A 25,305-nucleotide genomic window follows, 5' to 3' on the forward strand; every position below is an offset into this window, starting at 1 on the left:
TGATCGTGCTGCCAGACTTATCCCGCTGGGAAAAGGTCCTAGATGATGAGATAGATGATTGCAACATTTGCTACAGTCTGTGTCTGGTATAGGCAAACTGCAGGGGTCAAGTCCGTCTGTCAGATTCATCCGCTGTGCTCGAGTGCTGAAGTCTCTCCTGCGTCTCGTTGAAGGTTTTTGAATCTCTTCTTTGAGAACAAGTTGCAAATGGCTTGGGTAGCTTGTGCCATTTTAATTAGATAACATAACATTTTGGGGGTGATGAGACTGGCTTCACAATATTAAGAAAAGAAAAGTGCAAAAAAGAAAAACACAAATGTTATGTTTAATTTAACAGAGTTATACATTCTAGCATGAGGCAGAGAACAGGAGGGGAGTTAAGTGCATGTCTACTGCTATGGCGGGACAGTACGTTTGTGCTACTTATTGATAGTAAACTGCACTTTTTAAATGAAGTAAAATGTTAACAACATTGAAGTCCTCACCTTAAGCTCGCAGCATGGAGATGCATATAAAAAAATCTGTACTAAATGTTTCATCATTTTAAAAATAGCGTTTTATTCTTGACTGCACACTAATTTCTGGAAATATTTACTTTGGCATCTTAAAAAAACCTTGTGCCGTGTCCGGCTCAGTCATCTAACCAGGCTGACTGACTGTACTTGTGCTGTGCTTGTGCAGTGTGTGCTTTATCAGAACATAAAGTACACTGTCTGTGTGAAGAGCTGCTTGGTGACACCATCACTCCCTTCACTGGCATCCCAGCAGTCTGTTTACCCCCTCCCTCCTCTCAGTGTGCGTACTTCAAACAGGGATCAAGTCTGTGTTGGGAACACATGCTGTACCTGCATGTCTGAACCTATCAAGTGCCGTACAAACCTCATGAAAGGATTTTGCAGGAGCCAGGTGTCATCTCCCTCCACTCAAAAATCAAAACGCAGCATCCCCGGTGCTTTAAAATAGCCCCTCATCCATAATGCACCAGCACAGCTCTGCCCACACAGGCGCTTCTGATGGGACGGACTGACAGACATCTGCACTCAATGCTTGGGTGCAGCTCGTAAAGCTGCTCCCTCTCCTTCTCCTGCCTGTCTTGTGCTCAGAACTGTGGAGTTTAACTTTCAAACCTTCATTCATTCATGTTTTATTCACATCTAATGCTCATGCAGAATTCGAATGAATGCCTGCTCCTTCTCTCTCACTCCCTTTTCCCCCCTCCTCCGCCTCACTGTTTCCTGCAACCTATCCTATGAATTATAAATCTTTGCTGGAGATTTCCACATCGCCCGTAGTCACGGTTTTATGCTAGTCAGACTGGTTTGTCTTTACATACATGTTGTGGATCTCACTGTATCTTGCGCACAACGTTCTACGTGCTATTTGAAGCATGAAGCAATTACATTTTTTCTTGGGCTGTTTTTTAGGTACAAAATCTCTCTCATCCACATCTATACCTGTCTCTGCTGTACATACACTCAGCAGCTGGGCAGGTGTCAGAGTACAGCGAGCCATGACAGCGAACAGAGGGTCTCACTAGAGACGTCTCCACGTGTTGAACGGAGACACTAGTTACATGGCTCCCATAAGCCTTCATCACAGCACTACTTTCTCCTGTCTCTAAACTTTTGGCTTTTGACATGTTGAAATCCACAGTGGTTGAAATAACACTGTGATCAGACTGTAGAAATGGCTCACGTCGCCTTTGAGATTTTGTCTTTGTAAGTTACAAAGCATGGTTATATATACTTCTCTTCTGGTGCTCATGATATGGCCTTGATACAGCAGTTCTTAAACAAGAGATATCTCATAGAAAATAATAATTTATATCATAGAAATGAATCCCTCTCATTCTTTACGTATGACCCAAATGTGATGTGGTATATCAGATACCCTGCTATCTGCCTGTATCTTCTTGTTTTTCTGCGTTATTGACGTTTCTGTGCGACACAATCAAAACATAGCAATCAGGTGCTGTCAGCACGCATCCAAGAGGAAGCAATGAAAATAGCGGACACAGCGAGAAAAAACTTGAATACATCGAGGGCGAAACAGGAGGCAGACAGCTGGTCACATAATGACAGTGAATCTAGAGTTGGCTTTCACCCGTTGGTAAGCACCTTAATTTGAGCCAGTGAGGAGGGTCCAACTTTGAATTGAATTTCAAACCGTAATCAACCAATCCTACTCATTGTGCCTTTAATGATACAACATACAATTACATTTGAGACAATAAAGTGCTTCCAACAAAGTGGAAATAACTTTAACCTGTCATTGACCCTGTGCATAAAGCAGTTTGCATAATGAAACAGTCTCCTGAATTTGTCCTTGACTAAACCTGACTTCAACATCATTAAACACTTTTGGACTGAAACTGTGCATCATGACCTTCACCCACCAACAGTGAATGACCTCACGTATGCTCAGGTGGCTGAATATGAGCAAATCCCTGCAGATACCAGGTGCCAAAAAACCTGTGAAAAGCCTTTCCAGAAGAGCGGAGGCTGCAAATAAATGCCGTTGATTTTTTAAATAGATCAACCAACCACATATGGGCGTTAAATTCAGCTGTCCTCATACATTCCCAAGACAAATGATCATTTGATGCTTTTTAATTTCCTCTGGATCTCACAGTGTGGATTGATTTGTGCATCGTGATAGCAGTGAGAATGGATTCTATTAGCCCGGCTACTGCTGTAAGATTCAGTCCCATCAAACATAACAACACCAGGTAATCTTGTTCGTCACAGTGATGTCGTGATAGAGTCCTGAATGGACTTCACGTGTGGTTGCGATACAGAGTCCCATTGGACAGGCGAGGTATAGAGATGAAGGTAAGAGAGGGGAGTAGCAGAGAGGGTGGGAAGGAGGATATGCAGAGCGGAGAGAGCCTCACTGACGTAGCAAAAGGTTGTGTACTGAGAGTGGTGGAGAATAAGAGAGGAGGGGGCTGTGGAGAAGGAGAAAGGGATAGACTGCTAACAAGCACGCTACAGTACACTTCAGTGTTACCCAGGAGAGAGTGCACACCATGACTGAATAGCAGAGAGCGAGCGAGAGAGTCCGGGAGAGAGCTCTCCTACCTCCAACTGAGTAAGTACGCTGCTATCTCTTCTGCGTCTAATCTCTGCCGGAAATTGCATTGAAAGCCACTATAGAAAATATCTATTCCTGCTTTTTTGAATAATGCCTGATTAGATTAGATGCAGGTTTACTTTGTAGACTCAGCTCGTCATTTTGATTGAAAGTTTCAGAAATGTGAGTTGATGTATGCGGCTATCAAAGTGGAAGGAATTTTTGTTTGTAACAAATGTAATCGTCCAAACTCCTCACCCTCAGCGCTGACATTTCTGTGGAGTTGCACTGAAGCTGAAAATGGCATTTATTGCAGTTGTGTGACAGAGGAGCGGTAGTGGGAAGCTGTGGGCTTTCTTGCAGGCGTTCATGCTTTCTCTGTTGGTTGGGGGAAGGAGTGCATTTGGGACCGCTAGGCTTCCTGTGTGGGGTCAATTAAATACTGCATGAGACAGAGCACTAAAAGCCTGTCCCGTGAGGAGCGAAGTGCTTTGTGTGTTTGTGTGTGTGCGTGCATGCATATGTGTGTGTGTTGGCGCATCAGTGTGCAATGCCTTGATTAAATTTGATGAACCAGCAATGTTGAGAGGGCCAAAGATTCCAGTTCAGCTTCTATTTGAGTTCCTGTTTAGAAACAATGCCTTTTTATTATATTTGACTTGTTAAAGACAAGAATAAAGTCAGAATATATAGACCATTTGCTCTACCATTTTCTATCTATAGGTTTGGCTGGTATTTTCTACAACATTTCTCTATTCTTCTATTTGAAACACCTTCAGTTGATACTGTCTTTCTCGGCTGTATCATCTGCTTTATGTATACACACAACTTTCATTTAGAGAAATCAACTCTGCGTAAAAATGTTGAAGACCCAAACTTGAAAGAATACACACGGTTTTTATATGTAAAGCTGGAATGCATGCATATGTAGGGCATCATTACATATTGATAAGTCTGACTTTCCCTGAGTTGGCTCAGCCCACCAGCCAAGAAGACATACCAATTAGGCCCAACTGAAACTTAAATCAGGTCAGCGTGTAACAAACACATCTGATTTAATGAAGGATGCAGCAGCACTGTGGGTACACAGCTTTATGTGGGTTAGCTCCAGCCTCTCTGCACTTTGATGCAGTTTGGTGTAGTCAGGTTGAGGGATCCCTGGGGGGGATGAAAGCCTAAGTATGCACAGCAAAGCCGGCAAGGCCAAGTCAACGCGAGGATGAAAGATGGAGATTCCTGGCTGGGCTCACTGCGTTCCGCTCTTCCTCCTCAACTGTATGCCAGCTTCAGTGTCGACCCATCCCTGATGATTCACGTCATTGCATTGTCCTCATTGCTTCAGTAGCATTTCTCCTTTCAGATGGCTAATACAAAATGTTTCCATGCATGCAGAGTGCTGTTACTGTGAGGACTGGGTGGTGAGAACGCAGTTGTGTAGCGTGTGTTGAAATGTCTTGGAAGTGATTATTTATAGACTGCCAAGGGCTCATTACAGGCAGGGAGAAAAGTATCCTAAGGCAACATCAGAGCAGGAGGAGGGTGCAGCTGCTCGGGACAGGATGGAGTATCAATCTGGGTGGCTCTCCTATTGATCCGCTCTGCCCTACTCTGGTTGCACTGTTAGGAGACCTCCTCTCCACCTCTGCCCGTAATGCTGCCTCAGCTCTTTAATGCACACAAAGATAGAGGTTGGGCAGGTCATTACAAAGCTTCTGTGCTTAAATCTGCAGAAGATATGTTAAAATTGGTACTTTGTCTGCTCTGATGTGCCCTTTCGCAAGCCTCGAGATCCCAGTTGGTGCAGAGCTTCTCAGTTGCTTACAGTACAAGAGTGTGGTTAAACTGGGTGGCTCTGCAGTGCTCAGCTAGAATGAAAAAAGGCTCAGCAGCCTTTATACTAACTGAACTTTGATAAATCTTTAACCATATTTTGAAAACATAATATTGATACATATTGAAAACAAATTGTGTTTGTCCCTCAAAGATGGTAATTGATCAAATGGTATTGTATCAAACCTAGGCTGTCGTCACTCGTTTGAAAGAAATCGCCATGTCGTGATGATGCCTAACCTTGATTCTCTTTTCCCTTGATTGTGAACGCCTGTGTGAACTTTGAAGGGAAGCGCTCAAAAAAGAAACAATATGAAGTACACCTGCACTACATCACCAGGAGGATTGAAGAACACTAGATGTAATAATGTTCTGTAGGAGAGAAACACATAGCACATTATTGCTGCAGAGACCGAGCAGAGACAAGCCTCAGTGCGCTCTGTCTTCTCCATATAGTTCACATTCAGATGGACGTCAGTGAATATAGCTGAGCCAGTCTCAAATCTGCTTTCTTGAGGGAATTCATCAAAACTCAGTGAACTTTGACAATCCTCCTCAATCCTCTCCCCACTGCCAAACCCAGTCTGTGATGGGAGGAGTGGAAGGAGCTATTTTTAGACCAACAGAGCAGCAAATAAAACCTGTAAAAATGAGGCTCTAATATCTGTTCCTTTTCTCTCTCCCCTTCTTTGCCTCTGTTTCCGTTTTACTAACTCACCTTATCACCGTATCTTTACCATTCTTTCCCCATCTTTTGGATTCAATTTAAGTAGCTTCAACAGTTAAAAAGCATGCAATGATGCACATTTATAAAAATAACTTGAATTGGAAGTTCTCTCTGTCTTGCTCCATCAATCTAATTTGCTATTCAGGCATGTTCCCTCCCTTCTTCCTGGCTCTTTTTTCCTTGTGTTTAAGCTCTCTTTCCATCTTTGCCTTCCTCTCCTGCTGTTCGAAAAGCTGTTACTCGATGGTGCACAACATTAATGATGAAAATAGTCACCCTATCTTCTCGACACCAGAGGCATCCACAGGGAGCTAGCATGCTCTTACAACAATAACACATCTCTGCATTTATACGTGTGTTTGTGTGCTCGCTTCCCTTTCATTTGATAAAGCCATGTCGAAATATAGCCCTGAGACATGTTCCGCTAAGAGCCCTGGTGGAGTGCACTTATTTCTTAAGCAGCCAAAGTTGAATGAGGGTGAGAGAGCGCATGCTGCCAGCATAATGGGTGCTAAAGTAGGGTCCTCAGTGCCTGGGGCAACCTGGAGAGAAGGCATCCAGGCCTGGCGTAGGAACAACAAGGCTTGTCTCCTACAATAGAAACCTCTCTGATGGCTTATTAAGACATCTGATGGACTCTAGATGGCTATTTGCTGACTCACCGCTGCATTTCTGTTCTGTGGGCTCATGCATCACCTTCCTGTCAGGAGGATGGTGCAGGGCAGGCAGACGGGCACAACCCTGCTCTTCTCTTGTCCTCTCTTCTCCCTCTTTCATTTCTCCATTCATGTCCTCCATGTCATTCTGTCTCACAGCCCTCTGTGTTGTTGAAGCAGTCACCTGTTTAGCAAAGAGAGCTAATTGGCAGGAGATTGATGTTAATAGACTGAGGTGTCTCTCAGCGTTAAGGAATACGTTTGGGAAGTTTTCCTTTTACCTGAAGCGTGAATCAAAAAGCACAGAGGAGCTCGACAGATTGTGAACAGGCAGATTTTTTATCTGAGATATTTAACTTGACATGACTTTTCAATCTTTATTCTATGTTAACATTGAAGTTATATCTGTGTACAAATAAAGATACTAGTGTAAGAGTAGACCCAGATGTAGGTTGATTTCATGTCACTCTTTCAGGATCTCTTGAAATGGGCAGAAGAGACATAACAGGAATGTAGGAATGTGATAGGGAGAGGAGAGGGGGGGAGATGAGATGTTGAGGTGCATGACACCAGCAAAAAAACTCCTTTTCTTACACGAGTGCTGGCTTGCAGCTGAAGAAACCCACTGTACTGTACCAGTGCACGGGCGTATGCACACCAGTGCTGCAGTCAGGGCATCAATTTTGTATAGGAAATGGCTGTTTGAGGCAGCGCAGCAGCAACGTCAGCTGTGCAGCACTTAGGCTAAGCAAGCCTCCCTCTCTCTCCCCCCTGTAACCGTGGGCTGAGGGGAGGAGGGTTCCGCCTTTTCCGTGCAATGGGGGAGAAGCGAGCGCTGGCAGCATTATCATGTCTGCCTCTGACTCCAGCGCCACAGGACTCATCTGTAACAAGGTACGCTGTTGATGCTCCCCTCTTTGTTTGATCACTCTGCATGCAAACTCAGTCTCTCCATTCCCCTGTCTTTCTGCTCTGAGACGTCTCCTCTCTTCTCTCTGTTCTTCTCATCTCCCCTCCCCTCTCACACTTGTCTCAGCAGAAGTCTATTCCTGTTCACTCACTTTGCCAGCATCTTCCCACTTTTCCCTCTGTCTGATTATCTTCTTCTCTTGGCTCACTTTACTGAAAACAAACCGTTAGTCTACCCATCTCAACTCTGTATAGACTACTTTACAGCTTTGCATTGCACTTGTTCCTGACTAAGAGGACCATCTGTTGAATGTCATTGAGTTTGTCTCGGTTTTTTATTAGTCTTATCTCATGTCTTTGTATGAAGTCTTTCCTACCTCTCAATATTGAGGTTGAGCCCAGACTTCTGTGAGTAAGTTTGCTTTGTCAGTTTCAGGATGACACATTGGGTGTGCAACAGTGTCTTGGAGACCACAAGTTTAAACAACATTTAAAGAGATCATTAAGCAAATGGATAAGGCACAATATCCACAGTCAAGTGCAAATAATGAAGTCTATTTTTTTTATGAAATTCCCTATTTGTGTGCCATCTAGCAGCTCAGCAAGAACACGTGGGGAAACACGTGTACTAAAATGACTGTGACCTGAGAAGGAACCCACTTATTGAGCTGTTACTGACGACTCATATTAACTAAGGTTATACAGCACAGGACAAAACTGTGGAGTTTGTCGTAAATATTAACATTGGAAGCACCTTAGAGAGTATGGTAACAATTTCAACAATGACCATACAGGAATGGGTGGAAACTTTTAAAATACAATTGATGAAACGTGAGCTTATCTCTGAAAAGGTAAAAGCATGAATTAACCATGACTTTTTGGTTTATTATACTGTTGAGAGGGTCTTCTTTTCCACATTAGTTTTAGTCTCTGTTCTGTTGGCTGGTGAGTTGAAACACCAAGGTGCACATCTAGAGAAATACAAAATAACAAAGAGTCTGAAATCTCTGACTGGAAATGGCTTTGAAAGCACTAAGGGACGTGACTTTCTACTTAGTGAAGAGCTGTAATATGGGAATACAGTTGCAAGAAAAAGTATGTGAACCCTTTGGAATGACCTGGATTTCTGCATAAGGTGGTCATAAAATGTGTTCTGATCTTCATTTAAGTCACAACAATAGACAAACACAGTCTGCTTAAACTAATACCACACAAACAGTTATATGTTTTCATGTTTTTATTGAACACACCATGTAAACATTTAGTGGCGAGGACAATTTATAGATATGTGTTGTGCTAAAGAGACACACTCCTTATCTGTCTGCATCCCTTGTTTCTCCTGGACACTCTTTAGGTTCTGCTCCACCTCGATAGCTTTAAGGGCCTGACACACCTACCCGATTTTGGGAGTCAGTGGCCGTCAGGCATTCGCGGCGCCCTACTCAGGTTGGTGTGTCCCGCACATGGTCCCGCACCGTCGTTGCTTTACGGCACATGTTCACACCTTCCGCGGCCGATTCAACATGTTGAATCGGCCGCGGGGAGGTCAGAGAAAGTCGGGACAAAGAAATCACTCTGATTGGCTGTTCAGCTTAGCGAGAAGCGAAGCGGAAGTGAGGGACCAAAACAAACGATTAAGAAGGCACACACAGACGGTTAATCTTTTTCATTTTCATCTCACCTGGACGCAAGAGTTTATTTTTATGTTTACATGTTTTCGATCGACGAGAGAGAGTGAAAATGGAACCCAGACGCTATTAGTTGTTTGTTTATATCCATGGATATATAATAAGAATAAGTTAATATCACGCAGCCTGTTCTTCTTCTCTCGGTGTATAGTCTGTCTTCCAGCTGTTGCCTCTTTTGAATGACGAATACACACTACCGCTTCCTCCTGGTAAGTACAGTTATTGCCACTCGTCAACTGAAGTCTTTGCGTTCGTGTTCGTAGGCGGGCGGCGTAGCCGACGCAGGCGACGTAGCGGACGTAAAAGTCGGGACGCCTTCGGTACGCGTTCTTTGGTCTCAGGTTGGTGTGTAGCGGCCTTTATAGGAAAAAAAGCCAACAAGGGAGGGGAGTTTTGTAGAAGAGGGAGGATGAGACAGGTAGGGGGAAACAAGGTCGAAGAAGAATGATGTCGTTTTTGAGCTATATTTATCTCATGTTGGTGCTCCTGTCTGGTATGTAAGGAGGGATCCAGCCCTGCACCCTGCTGGGACAGCACCCTGCGGGGGGGAAGTGAAGGGTGCTGATGGTGTGAGAGGACAAATGTAGTGAGGTGAGCTTTGTGAGAGTTTCATCAGTCTGGAAGTTTAGAGGGTAGAAGGTTCTGTATCTGTCAGTACTGTGAATGTGCTGACTATTTACTTTACTCTCTTTTAAAGTATAACATAAGAGACAGATGTTTTTTCTGTTAATTGGTGATTTGACTTGAAATATTAGAAATGAGAGTAGAGCTACGAGCCACATGCTCTAATGATTTTTTGGGAATGTTATTGAAAATTTAGATTTGTGTTTCTTTTTATGTATTCTCTCCAAACTAAAATGTCCATGCAAAATGTTCTGATAGTGTTGTACTATAGTACGTCCACTGATCGAAAAGGCAGTTGAATTACATCTGCTATCGATTATCGCTCTCATATGCAAGTTTGTTGCCACAAGTTAAAACTTTTAATTACTTGGATAATTAATGTGAGGGAATAATTTTGTCTTTACTCCTAGATATTTAACCTTATTGCCTGTTGACGTTAATAACCAACCAATATTTTGTTATCTCCTTTAAGGAATGTGCTCCAGCACTTAAGTGTCAGTTTTATGGCCTGATAGGGGGGTTTACGACTGTGAGAATGCTGGCTTCTAAACACCACTGACAAGTGATTGAGTATTTCCAGTTGGGGGATATCTCCTGTCGCTCCACAGATGTTTACGCCTCCCCCAATATGCTGATTAACTCTCTGTAAACTAGTTAAAAGGTCTATCGAGAGATAGGCTGGTCAGAATTGACATGACAACCCACCCGTGCAGTCAGAACCTTTTGCTGCTGTGACTTGTGATATGAATTCTCCGGCCATTGACTTGTAATAAACTACCAGTGTTTGACATCAAAGCTCCAACTCTCCTTGTGTCTCTCTGAGTCCTGACTCTCCATTGCTGCAGAAGTTTCCCTTACAATTAATATATCCTTTACATTACGAATGTCTACTTACATATAACATGGGGAGAGCAAGATGGCGCCGGGTTGTCTGGCAGGCCGTCCAAGCATCTCTGTTTTAGTACTAGTGTTTGTTCTGTGTCTGTTTTGCTCAGTGACAAGGACCATAGACTCTCTGTTAGTATACAACCGACACGAGCTGCTTAAGATCGATGAAAATGTGGTTTTTTTTGCGAGGTTTGGCCAGGGTGGATACACCCCCCCCTCCCCCCCTTCTATCGGATGTACCTGCACACCTACTGCGGGCCGGGCCCTCGTTCCCCCGAAGACGCAGACACCGAGGCACACGCAGTGGCCGGCTGGTTAGGGTGAAAGAGTGGCTAGCGTGGTCTCCTGAGCTGGCTCAGCACCCTTTCCCCCCGGAATATGGACCTTGTTTTCGCCGCCTGGCCTCCCGACGCCCCCTTGCCATGGTCGGCACCTGGCTGGTACCTGTCGCTGACCCGACTCAAGATCTGCATATCCTGCGCCCCCAGTGGTCTCGCCTCTCCCCCCCCTGATGGAGTGAACCACCGCAACCTTCGGTCGCTGGGTCGTGAAACTCACGCGACTGTTTTCCCGGTTCCAACTAAAGGCTCGCTGATAAATGCGAGATCGATCGCAAACAAAACTTTCATCATCCAGGACTTCTTCACGTCACATGCTGTGGATGTGCTTTTTATAACGGAAACCTGGATGTCTGCGGGTGAGTCTGCTGCTTTTACAGAGCTATTGCCTCCGGAGTGCAGTTTCATTAATTCTCCACGGACCACGGGTCGTGGAGGAGGTACAGCGACTGTCTTTAGGAGCAGTTTATACTGCAAACCCACGCCGTCTATCTCATTCTCCTCCTTTGAACTGAGCCTGTTTGAGCTGGGACGGATTAATCCTGTACTGTGTGCGGTGGTCTACCGACCACCCAAGTACAATAAATACTTTATAAAGGAGTTCTCTGAACTATTGGCCGGTATCGTGACAAACTATGACAGCGTTTTAATTGTCGGGGATTTTAATGTGCATATCTGTTGTATCTCTAAACCACTAGCTAAAGACTTTCTTGATGTTTTATATGCTTTTGACTTCATACAACATGTCTCTGGCCCCACGCAAGAGCATGGGCACACATTAGACCTAGTCTTATCCCATGGTCTGCCCATTTCAAATGTCAATGTGTGTGAGGCAGCTTTATCGGATCACCTGCCTGTGCTATTTGATTTTATTCTGCCCTGTCATAGTCTTAAATCATGCGCTCCTGTCCGTCACGGTCGTATGATGAAACCTTCCACTGCTGCTAGTTTCTCCCCTGCCTTTGTTCAATTAACACAGTCTGATACTATGTCCGCTGACTCCATGGACACTGAGCTATTAACCTCAGCCTTTCTCTCTTCCTGCACTGGAGCTCTTGACATTGTTGCTCCCCTGAAACTCATGCGCCCCAAAGTTAAATCTGAACCCTGGCTCAATGACGTCACTCGTGCTGCCAGGCGTGAGTGCCGGCAGGCTGAATGCAGGTGGAAGAAGGACAAGCTTCATGTAACTCGTGACATTTTGAAAGAGAGTTGGAGAAAGTATCAGAGCACTGTAAAAGCTGAAAAGATGAGTTACTTTTCTGATATTATTTCTAGTAATTTAAACAAACCTCGTGTTCTCTTTAAAATAATCGATGCTATGTTAAACTCTCCTTTATCCACTTGTATTGATGGTAGGGATGCCAGCGATTATTCGATTATTCGAATATTCGTTACAGTCTCCATAATCGAATATTATTTTTAAAAATCGATTTTATTTATATATATATTTTTTATTATTTATATATATTTTTTTTAATTATTTATGTTTTTTTTTTTTTTCTGGCTTAGTTTCAACCAAAATATATATATATATATGCTAATAATAGTAATAGTATTAATAATTGTAAATGGCCATTGGTCACACCACCAGTTTGTTTTACTGTAAACTTGGAGGAAGCCTGCACAGAGCAGACTGCTGCTGCAGCACACTACACACCAACCCCGCCCCCCATTATTGCCGAATAATCGATTTTGATCATGGTCAGTTTCTGGCAACCCTAATAGATGGTTCAACTGAGATGTGTGAAAAATTCCTCTGCTATTTTATAGACAAGATCTCCACTATTAGAGCCAGTATCTCACCACCCTCTTTTGACCCCTCCATTGACTTCACATGCACTGCTGTCTTCCAGCAGTTTGGACCTGTGTCATTGTCATCTCTCAGTGACATTGTTGCTAAATTAAAACCCTCATCTTGTCCCACAGACCCAGTCCCTCCTCGACTTTTTAAAGAGGTATGGGACACTATTGGACCTAATGTCCATAACATTATAAATAGCAGCCTAGAGTCCGGTTCTGTGCCAGTTTATTTCAAACAAGCGGTTGTGGCACCCCTGATAAAGAAAACTAATCTGGACACTTCTGTCTTCTCTAATTACAGACCCATCTCGAAGCTTCCTTTTATTTCAAAGATATTGGAGAAAACCGTATTATACATGCACACAATATTTTCTATATTTTTCAATCCGGTTTTAAAGTGCTTCACAGTACTGAGTCTGCCCTTCTAAGAGTGTTCAATGACCTCCTGGTCACTACAGACTCTGATGACTCTGCCATCCTTATGCTCTTAGACCTCACAGCTGCTTTTGATACGATTGACCACTCCATCCTTATCTCTCGTCTAGAGCACTGTGTGGGTATCAGGGGCGCTGCCTCAGAGTGGTTCAGGTCCTATTTGTCCAAGAGATCTTTCTCTGTTACGCTTGGTGACTTTACATCCTCTTCTGCCCCCTTATCCTGTGGAGTTCCCCAAGGTTCTATTTTGGGGCCTATTTTATTTTACTTATACCTTCTCCCCCTTGGACTGATTTTTAGAAAATATGGCGTCTCCTACCACCTTCACAACTCCCAATTATATCTACCCCTAAGAAAAAACACTAGCTCTCACTAGCCCCTGGTTGACTGTCTTAATGACATAAAGGCCTGGATGGCGCTAAACTTTTTAAATATAAATGAGAGCAAAACGGAGGTAATTGTGTTTGGACCAAATGGTGATGTCCCTTCCATTGACCTGGGTTCCCTGCAACAGTATGCAAAACCCATGGTCACAAATCTGGGTGTCAAAATCGACAGTGCTTTTAAATTAGATAAACAGATAAACTCTGTGGTTAAATCCAGTTTTTATCACTTGAGGCTCCTGTCCAAAATCAAACCGGTTTTATCCTTTTTAAACTTTGAGCGTGTAATTCATGCCTTGGTTTCAACTCGTTTAGATTATTGTAATGCACTTTATGCCGGCCTAAATAAGACTTCGCTGGCCCGCCTGCAGCTTGTACAAAACGCTGCGGCGCGGCTGCTTACAGGAACCCGTAAGTTTGACCACATCACACCAGTTCTGGCTTCGCTCCACTGGCTTCCTGTGCATTTTAGAGTCCATTTTAAGATTTTATTGTTTGTTTTTAAATCTCTTAATGGGCTGGCCCCAGAGTACATCTCCGACCTCTTACAGGTGTACACCCCCTCAAGGGCTTTGAGGTCGGCTGATCAGCTGCTGCTTGTAGTCCCAAAAACAAAGAAAAAGACCAGGGGAGACCGAGCGTTCTCATCGGTAGCCCCCAGGCTCTGGAACGACCTGCCCCCTCATGTTAAATTGTCGCCCACTCTTGAAGCTTTTAAGTCCCGCCTAAAAACCCACCTCTTTTCCCTCGCTTACCAGTCAGTCTGACCTGTGTCATACCTATTTGTATGCTTTTACTGTCTGTCCATAGCCTTTATGTGCCTTGTATTTATTCTTATGTGTGCTTTTTTATCTTTTCTTATGTGTGCTTTTTATCTATTCGTGTAATATTATATTTTATTATATATTTGTTATGTTCATTGTAAAGCACTTTGGCAAGCCCTCTGTTTTTAAACTGTGCTATATAAATAAAGTGGATTGGATTGGATTGGATACACATCGGAAGGTGTTTTTTATTGAATTTAAAATGTGTTGACTTTCAAAATACACTTTTTCATTCATTCTGACATCAATTGTAGCCTGCTAATTCATTAACACACAAACATATTCAGAACACAAACTTGTGTAGTGACTCAACCCCACCAGACAATTTGTTAAAATGGCACGCTCTGGAGTCAATTGATAAACAATAGATTTAAATAGTTGTTTTACCCAGTTTTCCTTGTCAGAGTTGTGTCAGTGTTTTTTTCTCTTGTTGAGGACACTGGGAGTTTGCCAACATCTGGTGCACCTGGCTGAGTGGATAAATAGACTCCATGCACTGTGCGGGTTGTTGGTGTTGTTGCAGAACTCAGGCACAGGTTCCCCTGAGACATCTGCTTTGGAAAGCTGCACGGACTCGCTGGTCCTGGCAGGCCGGGTCACATGGCTTCAGGACGACAGGCAGGTTCAGAGACAGGTTAAACCAAGAGAAAGTAGCAACAGCTGCTACGAGGTGTTGGGTATGGTATCCTGTTGGATGTATCTCCTCTCTGCCCGGGCTGTAACAGTTATTCTCCCCTCCTTTCTCTCAGGGTTCAGCCGATTCCTACACTAGTCGACCCTCGGATTCCGACCTGTCCCTGGAGGAGGACCAGGAGGCGTCTCGGCGTGAAGCCGAGCGCCAGGCTCAGCTGCAGCTGGAGAGAGCCAAGGTGAGAGCTTGAGGGACAAAGGTCAATGCTCTACTTTAAATTCACCTTCAATTCCTGAGAAGCAGTCTGTAAACAGCTGCGTCATGTTAAAATGAAAACCTTTATTGCCCCAAGGGGATTTTGCTTTGCACAGACAGCACAAAATAGTACCAAAAACATCAACAACCATCTATAACATATCACAGCCTAATATAACATTCAAAAGAAAGTTTGGTACTCAATGAAAATGAGTACCAAACATTTTCATTTCAAATAAAGTACGTACTGTACAGACTTTGACTTTTCAACACACTGATTTAATCTGGTTGTATATTTATAAATATCTATAGACCCTAATTTGTGATACTGGGCAACATAAAAAGATGACTTCACTTCAGTTATCTATAGAGGTCAAATGTATCTTCAAACGAAAGATGTTGGTGCCCTTTATGTTGTGTGTCTGCAATAAATCTCAAGAGGAAATACAAATACAGAGAAGGTACAAGTTTGATAACATAAATATAGATTAGAAAAGGTGCAACAAATATATCAAGAAGATACTGTACAAAATGCTATAACAAATGTATACAGTATGACAGTTTAGTGCAGCACGTGCAAGAATGATGAAAGCGCAATGATACTGTAGATGCTCGTTTTGTAACCGTCTTTTCTTCTGTAAACAGGCCAAACCAGTAGCATTTGCAGTGAAAACCAATGTGAGTTACTGCGGAGCCCTTGATGAAGACTGTCCAGTCCAAGGGGCTGCTATTAACTTTGAAACCAAAGACTTCCTGCACATAAAAGAGGTGAGAGGCCTTCTTGCATGCAAATAAAGACCTTTATTATGAATCATTTTGCAGCATGACACTTGATTTAGAAAATATGTTGTTGACCATCATGCAGAAATACAACAATGATTGGTGGATTGGTCGGCTGGTGAAGGAAGGGGCAGACATCACCTTCATCCCCAGCCCAGTGAAACTAGAAGCCATGAGGATAAAGCAGGAGCAGAAAGCAGCAGCGAGGTCAGGAGTCTCTCCGCTCTCTGTTATCTCTCTACGTGTCTCTGCCTCTCTGTGTTTTCCTATTCCCACCAGCTTCCTGTCTCACACACTCTTTGAAAACTTTTTTTGTTTGTTGACGTAACTTGTTCTTGCTCATGTGTTACTCTGTTTTGGAAGTCTAAATTGCCTCCTGAGGGGATTCTCGCATAATGAAGCTTTGCATTATGTTGCTCCGCAGGAAAGGAGGGAACGCTTCATCTGGAGGCTGGAGGTCAACCCCGCCGTCTGCAGGTACGTGCGGCCGGAGGAGTCCTGTTGCTGTGTCTGCTCCTTCTCTCCTGGGACTGCATGCTCTTACGGGGTTAGATCTACAGTACATACAGGGCTTTTCCAATGCTACGATGTTCCCTTTTAGTAGAAATGTGTGTGTTTGGAAACATTGTTTGCCTTTTTACATACAAAATAAGCTTACAATAATTATGTGAGATGACCACGGAATTGTGATCAACCCTGCAAAATGACACTTAAAAAGCGCACACATTGCTTCAGTGCAGCATGGCATGCATGTTTTCTCTTAAATAACCTAAATACTCATATATGTCCTACTCAAATAATTATTTATTTCCACTTATTAGCTTTTGTCAATCTTGTTTAATGTTCGTTTTGTTTATTCTGAAAGCCAAACAGAAGCAGAAGCAGGTATGTTCTTCATTGGGCCTCTTCCTTTTCTCTTTATTATTTAAGAACAACCTTAATGATATTGCTACACTTCATGCATATCAGTGCATTTCTATGGCTATCTACATGCAGAGTGGCTACTATGTGCTAACTAAATGTGTGTGTTATAATAGTAAATTCACTTTAACAATGTGCCTCCAAACCCTGTCTGTGCTTGTGGCCTGTGCAGACTGAACATGTTCCTCCATATGATGTGGTCCCTTCTATGCGGCCTGTGGTGCTGGTGGGTCCTTCGCTGAAAGGCTATGAGGTGAGACAAACATCAAAATGCTTTGTAGTTTGGTTGGCTTATTCAAGTCTTGTCTTGGTGATTGGAGTAAAAACCTTGATGGATCAGCTAACACTGGACCATATTTCTGTCAGTCACTGTGTCTCTCTTCATACTGAGGGTATTAAAGTATAATTAAAAAAATTGTACACGTAATGCTTTCAATGAACAATGAATCCTACTCTCACTTTTCTTCACCATTACATTGCCTGTCATTCTCTATGACAGCTTTAAGGCTTTAATTTCTATTAAATTTGGCTCGCACATTATATTCCCCTGAGGATGAATTCCTATAATTTTGGTGATCCCCTGATGTTTGCACTAGAACCATCGTCAAGTCATCATTTACATTTTTCCGAAAGTTGGGTTACGACCAAAAACCTACTAAACTATACCCAGTCTATTTTCATGCTAGCACACTACACTAACATGGTAAACATGTTAAATATTATGTTTAACAGGCATGTTAGCATTTCACTAATAGCATTCGCCTTAGTACATCCTCACAGATGCTAATCTATCACTTTCTGCTGTGGTAATTTAAGGTTCCCTTTTTTTGTTGTGTACACTTTGATTATTGTTTAAGCCATAGATGTGATATGTCAGTGTTTAGACTCGGTCTTGTTTGGCCTGCCAATGTTTGCTCCAGTTTAATCTGAACTGCATTGTCTGGTCCAGTATGGTCTTGCCTGGTTTGATCTTAAGGGAATCACTCTCGCCTCCATTATCCCATTAACACTGATACTAAACCCCGCAGTCACATCCTGATGAAATTATAGCACACACACCAGGAATCTAAGACTCATTTTGATTCATACGGAGCTGCATGCATGTCCTTTTATTCTAGTATACTGTGTGTTGTATTCTGCTATGCTGCACACATGCGAGATAAGATGAAAACACATTGCGTTTCAACTCGATTAATTTGAGAATATGTCAATTTCCAATGACTCTGTGGATGAATGCTGAAATGTGAGGCGTGTAATTGAACAGAATGTCTCTGCGCTATAACATTTTCCTTCTGCCTCGCTCTCTCCTCTGTGAATGCGCAGGCTGTGTGCCAAGCCGTTTGTTTTGTGTGTGTGAAATATTTATGCATTGCTCTGGTGATGTGCTTTGGGGATGCTCCAGTGGTGAACGCCAGCCTTCCTCCCTCTCTCTTCCCCTCTCATTCTCTTTTTTCTCTGCTTTGTCTCTTGTGCATGGTATTATTTTTAGTTGCTCACCATTGCTTTCTCTCTCTTGCACTAATTTCCCCCTCTCATTGCCTTTCCTCCAACTCTCTGTTACATTGTGAAGGGAGACACCGCTGTGAGCTTCATCCCCTATTCTGAAGGCCATACATTTTTCAGAACTCTTTGAAAATAGACTGCTTAACATCATCTGCACGCACGCACGCACGCACGCACGCACGCACGCACACACACACACACACACACACACACACACACACACACACACACACACACACACACACACCTAACTATTTCTCTCCATGTCATCTGTAACGATCCTCTCCTCACACGTTTGAAGACATATGAACTACATCAATAAATGAAATGCTCTGACAAAAAAGGGAAAATATCTGGTATCTATGAGGGTGGCAGGCCAGAACATGACATTTTATATAACGGAAAATCTTATCCAAAGTGACTTACAATAATGCAATCATCCAACAGGATACAAATTCATTAATTCACAAATTCACAAACAGCCGGAATCCTGAAATCAATATATGTTTTAATATGTGTAACTCGTGTAATGCTTGACAACACTGCTGCTTTGACAAAAATAATTTCCCAATTGGGATAAATAAAGTATCTGTCTGTCTGTCTGTCTGTCTGTCTGTCTGTCTGTCTGTCTGTCTGTCTGTCTGTCTTTTCCTGGATCCATTGACAGAACACTAGCACCTTGCCTAACCTAGCTTTAATCTCACACAGATAAATTCAGTCTGACATTTAATCAAAGCTACATGTTTCTATAAGTCACCATATTTCGCCAAATAAAAATATTACTTTTGACACTAAAATGTTGGTTAAAAGCAGATATGAGTAATGAGAAAAAAGACTACGACCACTGTTGGTAAAAACAGACAATGGACTCAAGTATCTGTATCAAAGTACTGAGGAGTGGTCTAAAAAAAAAAAGGAATGAGCTGTGGCTGGACAGCTGACTAATACAGATAAAGGGGGCACACAGACCAATGAGAGGAGGGAGACAATGAGTCAGGTGACAACAGGACTCATTTGGGACAGGTGAAAATAATCATGGCAGGGCAGACAATCACATCTGCGGGAAACACAAGTATTTCAAACAAGAGTCAAAGTTGAATATAAAAACATTACAGGAAAAAATAGGTAACATCTGGAAACATTGGAGGAGAGACAGAACCTTTACTTACTTACTGTTTTGGGCGCTCATAATGAGAAACTTATAATTGAGATCAATAAGGGGACTTAAACAAACGTTTTACCAAGATTAAAAGGGAGTGAGTGATATGAATGTGTGTTTGTATTTTGTCTTATATCTCAAGTCTTTTACCTCCTCTTCCCTTTTTCTCTCCCATCTGTCCCCTAGGTAACAGACATGATGCAGAAAGCCTTGTTTGACTTCCTAAAGCACAGATTTGATGGCAGGTGGGTACGGCTGTCTGTGTTGCTCTTCTTCAGCTGCAGCTCAGTGTACAGTAACACTGTGACCGAGCTACAGCGTTGTCCGTGGGATCACGTTTCATGGTCAATAGGACACATGGTGATGACGATTTATTTTTAGCTGTAAGAGAGCACAAGTTCATCTCATCCTTTGAAACTGAACAGTTGTGGATGTGATGTGATAAGACGGTTCTTCTGCAGGATCTCTATTACACGGGTGACTGCTGATCTGTCGCTGGCGAAGCGCTCAGTGCTGAACAAGAAGGCCATAATGGAGAGATCCAACACACGCTCCAGTCTAGGTGAGTGACAAGGCAGTTGTCTTAGATCTTCTTTCTGCTAAATAAAGATTAATACCTGCTAAGAATAGATGCATCCTCTGACTTTAATGCCAAGTCGACACTGAACTGATGTTGCTCTGCTAAGCATGTCTCACATAACTCCTCGTCTTCCTTTGGTTTGTTGACAGCTGAGGTGCAGAGTGAGATCGAGAGGATCTTCGAGCTGGCCAAGTCTCTTCAGCTGGTCGTCCTGGATGCTGACACTATCAATCACCCCGCACAACTCCTCAAAACCTCTCTCGCTCCCATCATCGTCTATGTCAAAGTCTCCTCCCCTAAAGTAAAGCACCACCCACTTGAACTTCAAAAATCGTGTTTTTCCTTTGCAGGTTTTTTTATTTATTATTAAAGTTAGAGCTGAAACAGTGTGATTATAGATAACCTCATTAACACTACAAACGATTTGATGATTGATTTGACTCTAAACTGAATGTATTTGGGTTTACACAAATGACAATACAATTAACAATGACATTGTGTATTGGCTTATGATGGGGTAGTGTAGAAAGAAGATTACGTTCAGATTTCATAAGGAATGCCATGATGCTCTCCCTGGGATGACAACATTGAAGACGGAAATGAGGGAAATTGAATCACAATGTGCATTTGAAAAGCTTTATTACTCGGGTTTCTCTTTTTTCATACTGCTTGACTGTCTTTGTCTCTTGCTCATCTCACAGGTCCTTCAGAGGCTGATCAAATCTCGAGGGAAGTCACAAAGCAAACACCTCAACGTCCAGATGATGGCAGGAGACAAGCTCGCACAGTGTCCACCTGTATGTCACTCTGCCTTAAAGTCATGATGTACTTCCAATGCTCAGACAGGCTTTTTCATACATGCTTCAAACAGCGATCTCTAATAGACACAGAGGGGTGTGACTCATCTCTCACATCTTTCTTTCACTCATTAGGAGATGTTTGATGTCATCCTGGATGAGAATCAGCTGGATGATGCATGTGAACATCTGGCAGAGTACCTGGACATTTACTGGCGTGCTACGCATCTCCCCAGTGCTGCCCCTGTTAACCCTTTACTGGACCAAAGTGTGGTCACCCCCCCCTCAGCTAACTCCAGCCAACAGGTAACACAAACACACAACTGATGCTTTATAATCATTTTAACTGCATTATTAACCCCAACATGTCTGCCTCCTGTGTCCTTTCACTAGTTTTCTGAGACTCAAGAGTTGATAGAATGATCACTACCACAGATATAGGTGAGAAAACCCGATTTTCTTTCTTATTTTGGTGAGCTTGAATCTTTTGCTACTGGTTTGTGGTACCGTTTTCTCTCTGGTGAAATGCTTCCTCTGCTTCACTGCAGGAAGCCTGTGCTGTCGGCTGGGGTCAGACTAGAAGGTCATAGAGCACAGGGACCGGGCGCCACCAGGGGGCAGCAGCAGCCCTCATCTCTCCAAAACAAGCCACCACCTTCTCTGGCCACACCTGGAGAGAAGAAGAGACCAAGAGGAGAGTCCCTCTGGAGAGAAAGAGCAGGAGGCTGCTGAGCTGCAGGAAGAGGAGACACAACAAAATGAAGAGGAGAAGGAGGAGGAGGAAGCTTCAAGAGAGGAGCCTCCACCTCACTGCTGCCCCCTCGCGAAGAACTCCCTGCTCCAACCGCCACGCAACAACTCAGGGCTGCTTCCTACAGCTGCACAAGTGCTGGCAACACAAACCAGTACAGAAGTGCAGCCACTGCACACATCCTCCCCTCACCCTTCCTCCTACCCTGACCTTGTTCTTAACTCCATGCTTTCACTCTGGAGGTCACAAACCCCCACCTGACAGAGCTGAGCCAGCCCATGTGTGATCAGGGCTGCACCGGACACACATAGGCTAATTCAGCTCTCAATGTAGACAAATAACACCTCAGTGAAGGCAGAGTATGTTAGCATACAGAACCGTAGCATAGCAACGCTATCAGTATAACACAAAATACAAACAAGAGTAGCTTCCCGTTCCCAAGGTTTCCTCTCTGGCCAGAGTGCAGAGAGTGACAGAAAATCAAGTTTGTATGTCCTCTATTTCTACAGCTCGCTGTGAGCTGTCATTCCAGTTTAACCAAATAATTCCTCAAAGGCAAACTTGAGTGATGATGGACTCACCTGTGTTGGGACACCAAGGAAATGAAAGTGTTCTTCTTCCTTTTTATTATGTAGCCTTTTAAAATGATTTTAGTTTTTACAGTAACAATCTTTACTTCTATCTGTAACTCGGTGTAGCTGATCACATATCTGTACAGTATGCAACAGTGATGCAAAACTCATGCATGATAAGCACATACTTGCACATCAACAGAATATATATGCATCTTTTGTCACAGCTGTGAATGTATAAATGCTGGTCCATTGTCTAAAAAAGGATTATTTACAATAACTGTGGTTTGTTTGCAGATGTTTGTTTCTAAATAGAAAGGAAATTAACCATGATAAACTGTGGTTATTGTCATGAATATATTTTAACCCTTAGAAATTTAAATTCTTCTTTATGAAGAATTTAACCAACCCAGTCATGTAATTCTTAGCTAAATTTAAATATTTACTGATGTTAAACATGTGTAGGTTTCCTCCAGAAAAGAAGGACAGAGGCATTGCAACAGTCACAGACTTTCAGTTCTAGCACACCTGATATCTATTACCAAAGCAAAACAATGATTCTGTCCTTGTTTTGGGGAAACCATACTCCTAACTCCAGATGACTTCAATTGTGTTTTGGGAACAGAAATTGCCATTGGCTGTTTTTAAAATTCATATTTCTCTTGCACACTTAAAAACACATTGAGTCACGTAACTGTATGATTTCCAAAGACAATAGATGTATATATTAATAGCAAATGTTACTTCAGCATGTGTGCTGAATTACATTCTTGGTGATTCTAGCACTAAATTAAACATCACTACAGTCAGAAACATATCCTCTCCATATCTCCACATTTTACCACATCAGTGGTGTCATTAACATTTCACACTCCACTGTTACTCAGTGGTGTAGTGAAGGAGTGGATGGATTATATCAATGAAGCATCAGAATTATTAACTCATTATATTTTATTACAGCTCGACATGTCTGCAGCTGGCCGATACGTTTATGGAGGGTGACCTCTAGTGGTAGATATGTTATTTCTTACATCAACCACTTCTTATTTCTCTAGCCTTTTGAAAACTGAGATATAAATTATGCTTCCACATTAATTAAGAATATTTACAAAAACGAGTTAATTGTCTTTGCTGTAAACACCAACAGCGTAATGCAAAATATAATTTGTTTTTCTTCACGCTATTGCACTTAATTTCATATCTTATACTCCCAAAAAGTACTGCATCTCCACATTAATCACAACTATTCTCTACCCAAGTACATCTGCTTTTCCATATACAACTATAGTTTCAGCTAACATACCACATATGTGAATAATCTAATGTATGTGCATGGCAAATTGTATTCTTGTTTCATCTGAAGGGCTTTTTAGGACCATCGTTACACAAGCCATTCAGTCTTCAGAGTAAACCAACATGATCTACATAACCAGTCACATGTATCCAGGCTTAATTGTACATACTGTACATTCAATATGCATATATTCTTATTGATATTATCAAATTGCACAGAAACAACAGATGCTGACAGGAAGTAAAGGTTTTAGTCACAGGGTACACTCAACGCCTCAGAAAGCATGTGTTTTTATGTATTTCCCTCTCTTTTAAGAATGATACACTGCAGTTATTTTGGACCACAGTGAAGTCTGCTTCCACTAGCACCCATATTCATTTCTGAAGGACCAGGTTTGAGATACATAACGTCTACTTGTTAAAACACAGAGAGCACACTGATGTATAAGAACATAAATCAACTTCTTATATTTGTTTGATTTCTATTGCAGGATATTTCTATCAAAGGTGATTTATTCTTTGGATGTCCAAAGCACAATTTTTTACAACTATCATTTCCTGTGTTTCACCTGCCTAAATTCGGTATGCAATACAAAGTCTAGCATTAACGAGACACTAGCTGAGACTATCAATGTATCTCCTCAGTTATGATGGGGTATAATTGCACTATTATTATTTATATGTCTGCTTTACAATGCAATAAATGCACTGAACGTTATGCTGTACCCTCCACCAATAGTGAACAAGTTGTCTGATGATGATGTCAACATTTCTCGTGGTTTCTGACAACATAAATGATATCCAACAATGTATGATGATGATGTGTACAGGGTGCGTCTTTTGTCTAGCACATTTGAAAGAGGGGGTGAATAAAACACAACATTTAAGTAACATTTTCTGGGTGTGGTGTTTTTATTTCTCCTTGGAAGGAGAAGAATGGGATACGTTTAAAGTGCTAAATTAAAGTAAGGCTTTTTCTTTTGAGAAACTGACCAACAGGGGGCAGATGTGGCACATCTGTACCTGCAGGTCGTGTGATGCTGTGGAATAATCAACTAAACCAGAAATACTAAACTGTGATAAATTGTCTTTTAAATCTGCTATTCAAAGGGTCAGTTCATCCAAACAAAAACACATTTCTCAGTTATCTCGAGTGTAATGCACCACGTTCTTTATTTATGTAGCAAGGTTTTGCTGTTACACTGAACACAAACAAACACATTTTAGAGTAGACTGTCATTGTGACCAGTTCAATGCTTACCTGTGTAATAATCATGCTACTCAGCCTTTTATATGCCACACCTGCAAGTTGGATGGATTATCTTGGCAAAGGAGCAGTGCTCATTTACAGTGATGTGTGTCAAACATTTGAGAGAAAGCCAAATCAGAAACTGTTTAATTGCCAAGTAGGTTAACACATTTGAGGAATTTGTCTTGGTGTACATGGTGCATACAGAAACACAGTTAAAGAAAATCAAAAGTAAGAAGAATAAATTACATTTAAATTGGGATTTGGATTAATTTACTCTTTAAGTGTGTCCTGGGAAATGGTTTTACACTTACTTTCTTGCCAAAAGTACTTAGGATCTGTTGCTCTATTTCACAATTTGGGTCTTTAGTTTCAATAATGATAAATCGCAACAGCTTACAATGTTATTTTAGAAATAAGTGTGCTTCCAGCTTTATGGCAAGACTAGTTTGATGTTGAAGAACTTGACATGTCTGCACAGTGTCCCTAACCCCATCCAAACCCTTTGGGATGATCTGGATCACAGACCGGCCTTTTTGTTTAGTAACAGTGCTCGACCTCATGCTCTTGTGGCTGATGGAACCAAATCCCAGCAGCCCGGTTAAAAACATCACAGATACAATTGAGATGTGCTCCT

At 42.3% G+C, this 25,305-nt stretch overlaps 1 protein-coding gene across 1 annotated transcript; it reads left to right on the forward strand.

The window, feature by feature from the left end:
- The first annotated feature begins 7,094 nt into the window (after positions 1–7,094).
- cacnb3b (calcium channel, voltage-dependent, beta 3b) lies at positions 7,095–24,312 on the forward strand. The gene is made up of 14 exons (XM_034088209.2): positions 7,095–7,179; positions 14,927–15,046; positions 15,709–15,831; positions 15,929–16,050; positions 16,268–16,320; positions 16,709–16,728; positions 16,937–17,017; positions 19,613–19,671; positions 19,888–19,988; positions 20,156–20,307; positions 20,708–20,803; positions 20,939–21,109; positions 21,197–21,244; positions 21,352–24,312. The coding sequence occupies exons 1-13, from the start codon at positions 7,135–7,137 to the stop codon at positions 21,224–21,226; spliced, it is 1,173 nt and encodes a 390-aa protein (XP_033944100.1). The 5' UTR covers positions 7,095–7,134; the 3' UTR covers positions 21,227–21,244; positions 21,352–24,312.
- The last annotated feature ends 993 nt before the right edge of the window (positions 24,313–25,305 follow it).

This window comes from Pseudochaenichthys georgianus, chromosome 7, assembly GCF_902827115.2.
Source record: "Pseudochaenichthys georgianus chromosome 7, fPseGeo1.2, whole genome shotgun sequence".
Taxonomy (NCBI): domain Eukaryota; kingdom Metazoa; phylum Chordata; class Actinopteri; order Perciformes; family Channichthyidae; genus Pseudochaenichthys; species Pseudochaenichthys georgianus.

Coding starts and splice junctions, on each gene's coding strand:
- cacnb3b (XM_034088209.2), top strand. CDS start 7,135: ATGTCTGCCTCTGACTCCAGCGCCACAGGACTCATCTGTAACAAG. Junction 16,051..16,267: donor GAGCAGAAAGCAGCAGCGAG/GTCAGGAGTCTC, acceptor GTTGCTCCGCAG/GAAAGGAGGGAACGCTTCAT. Junction 16,321..16,708: donor GTCAACCCCGCCGTCTGCAG/GTACGTGCGGCC, acceptor TTATTCTGAAAG/CCAAACAGAAGCAGAAGCAG.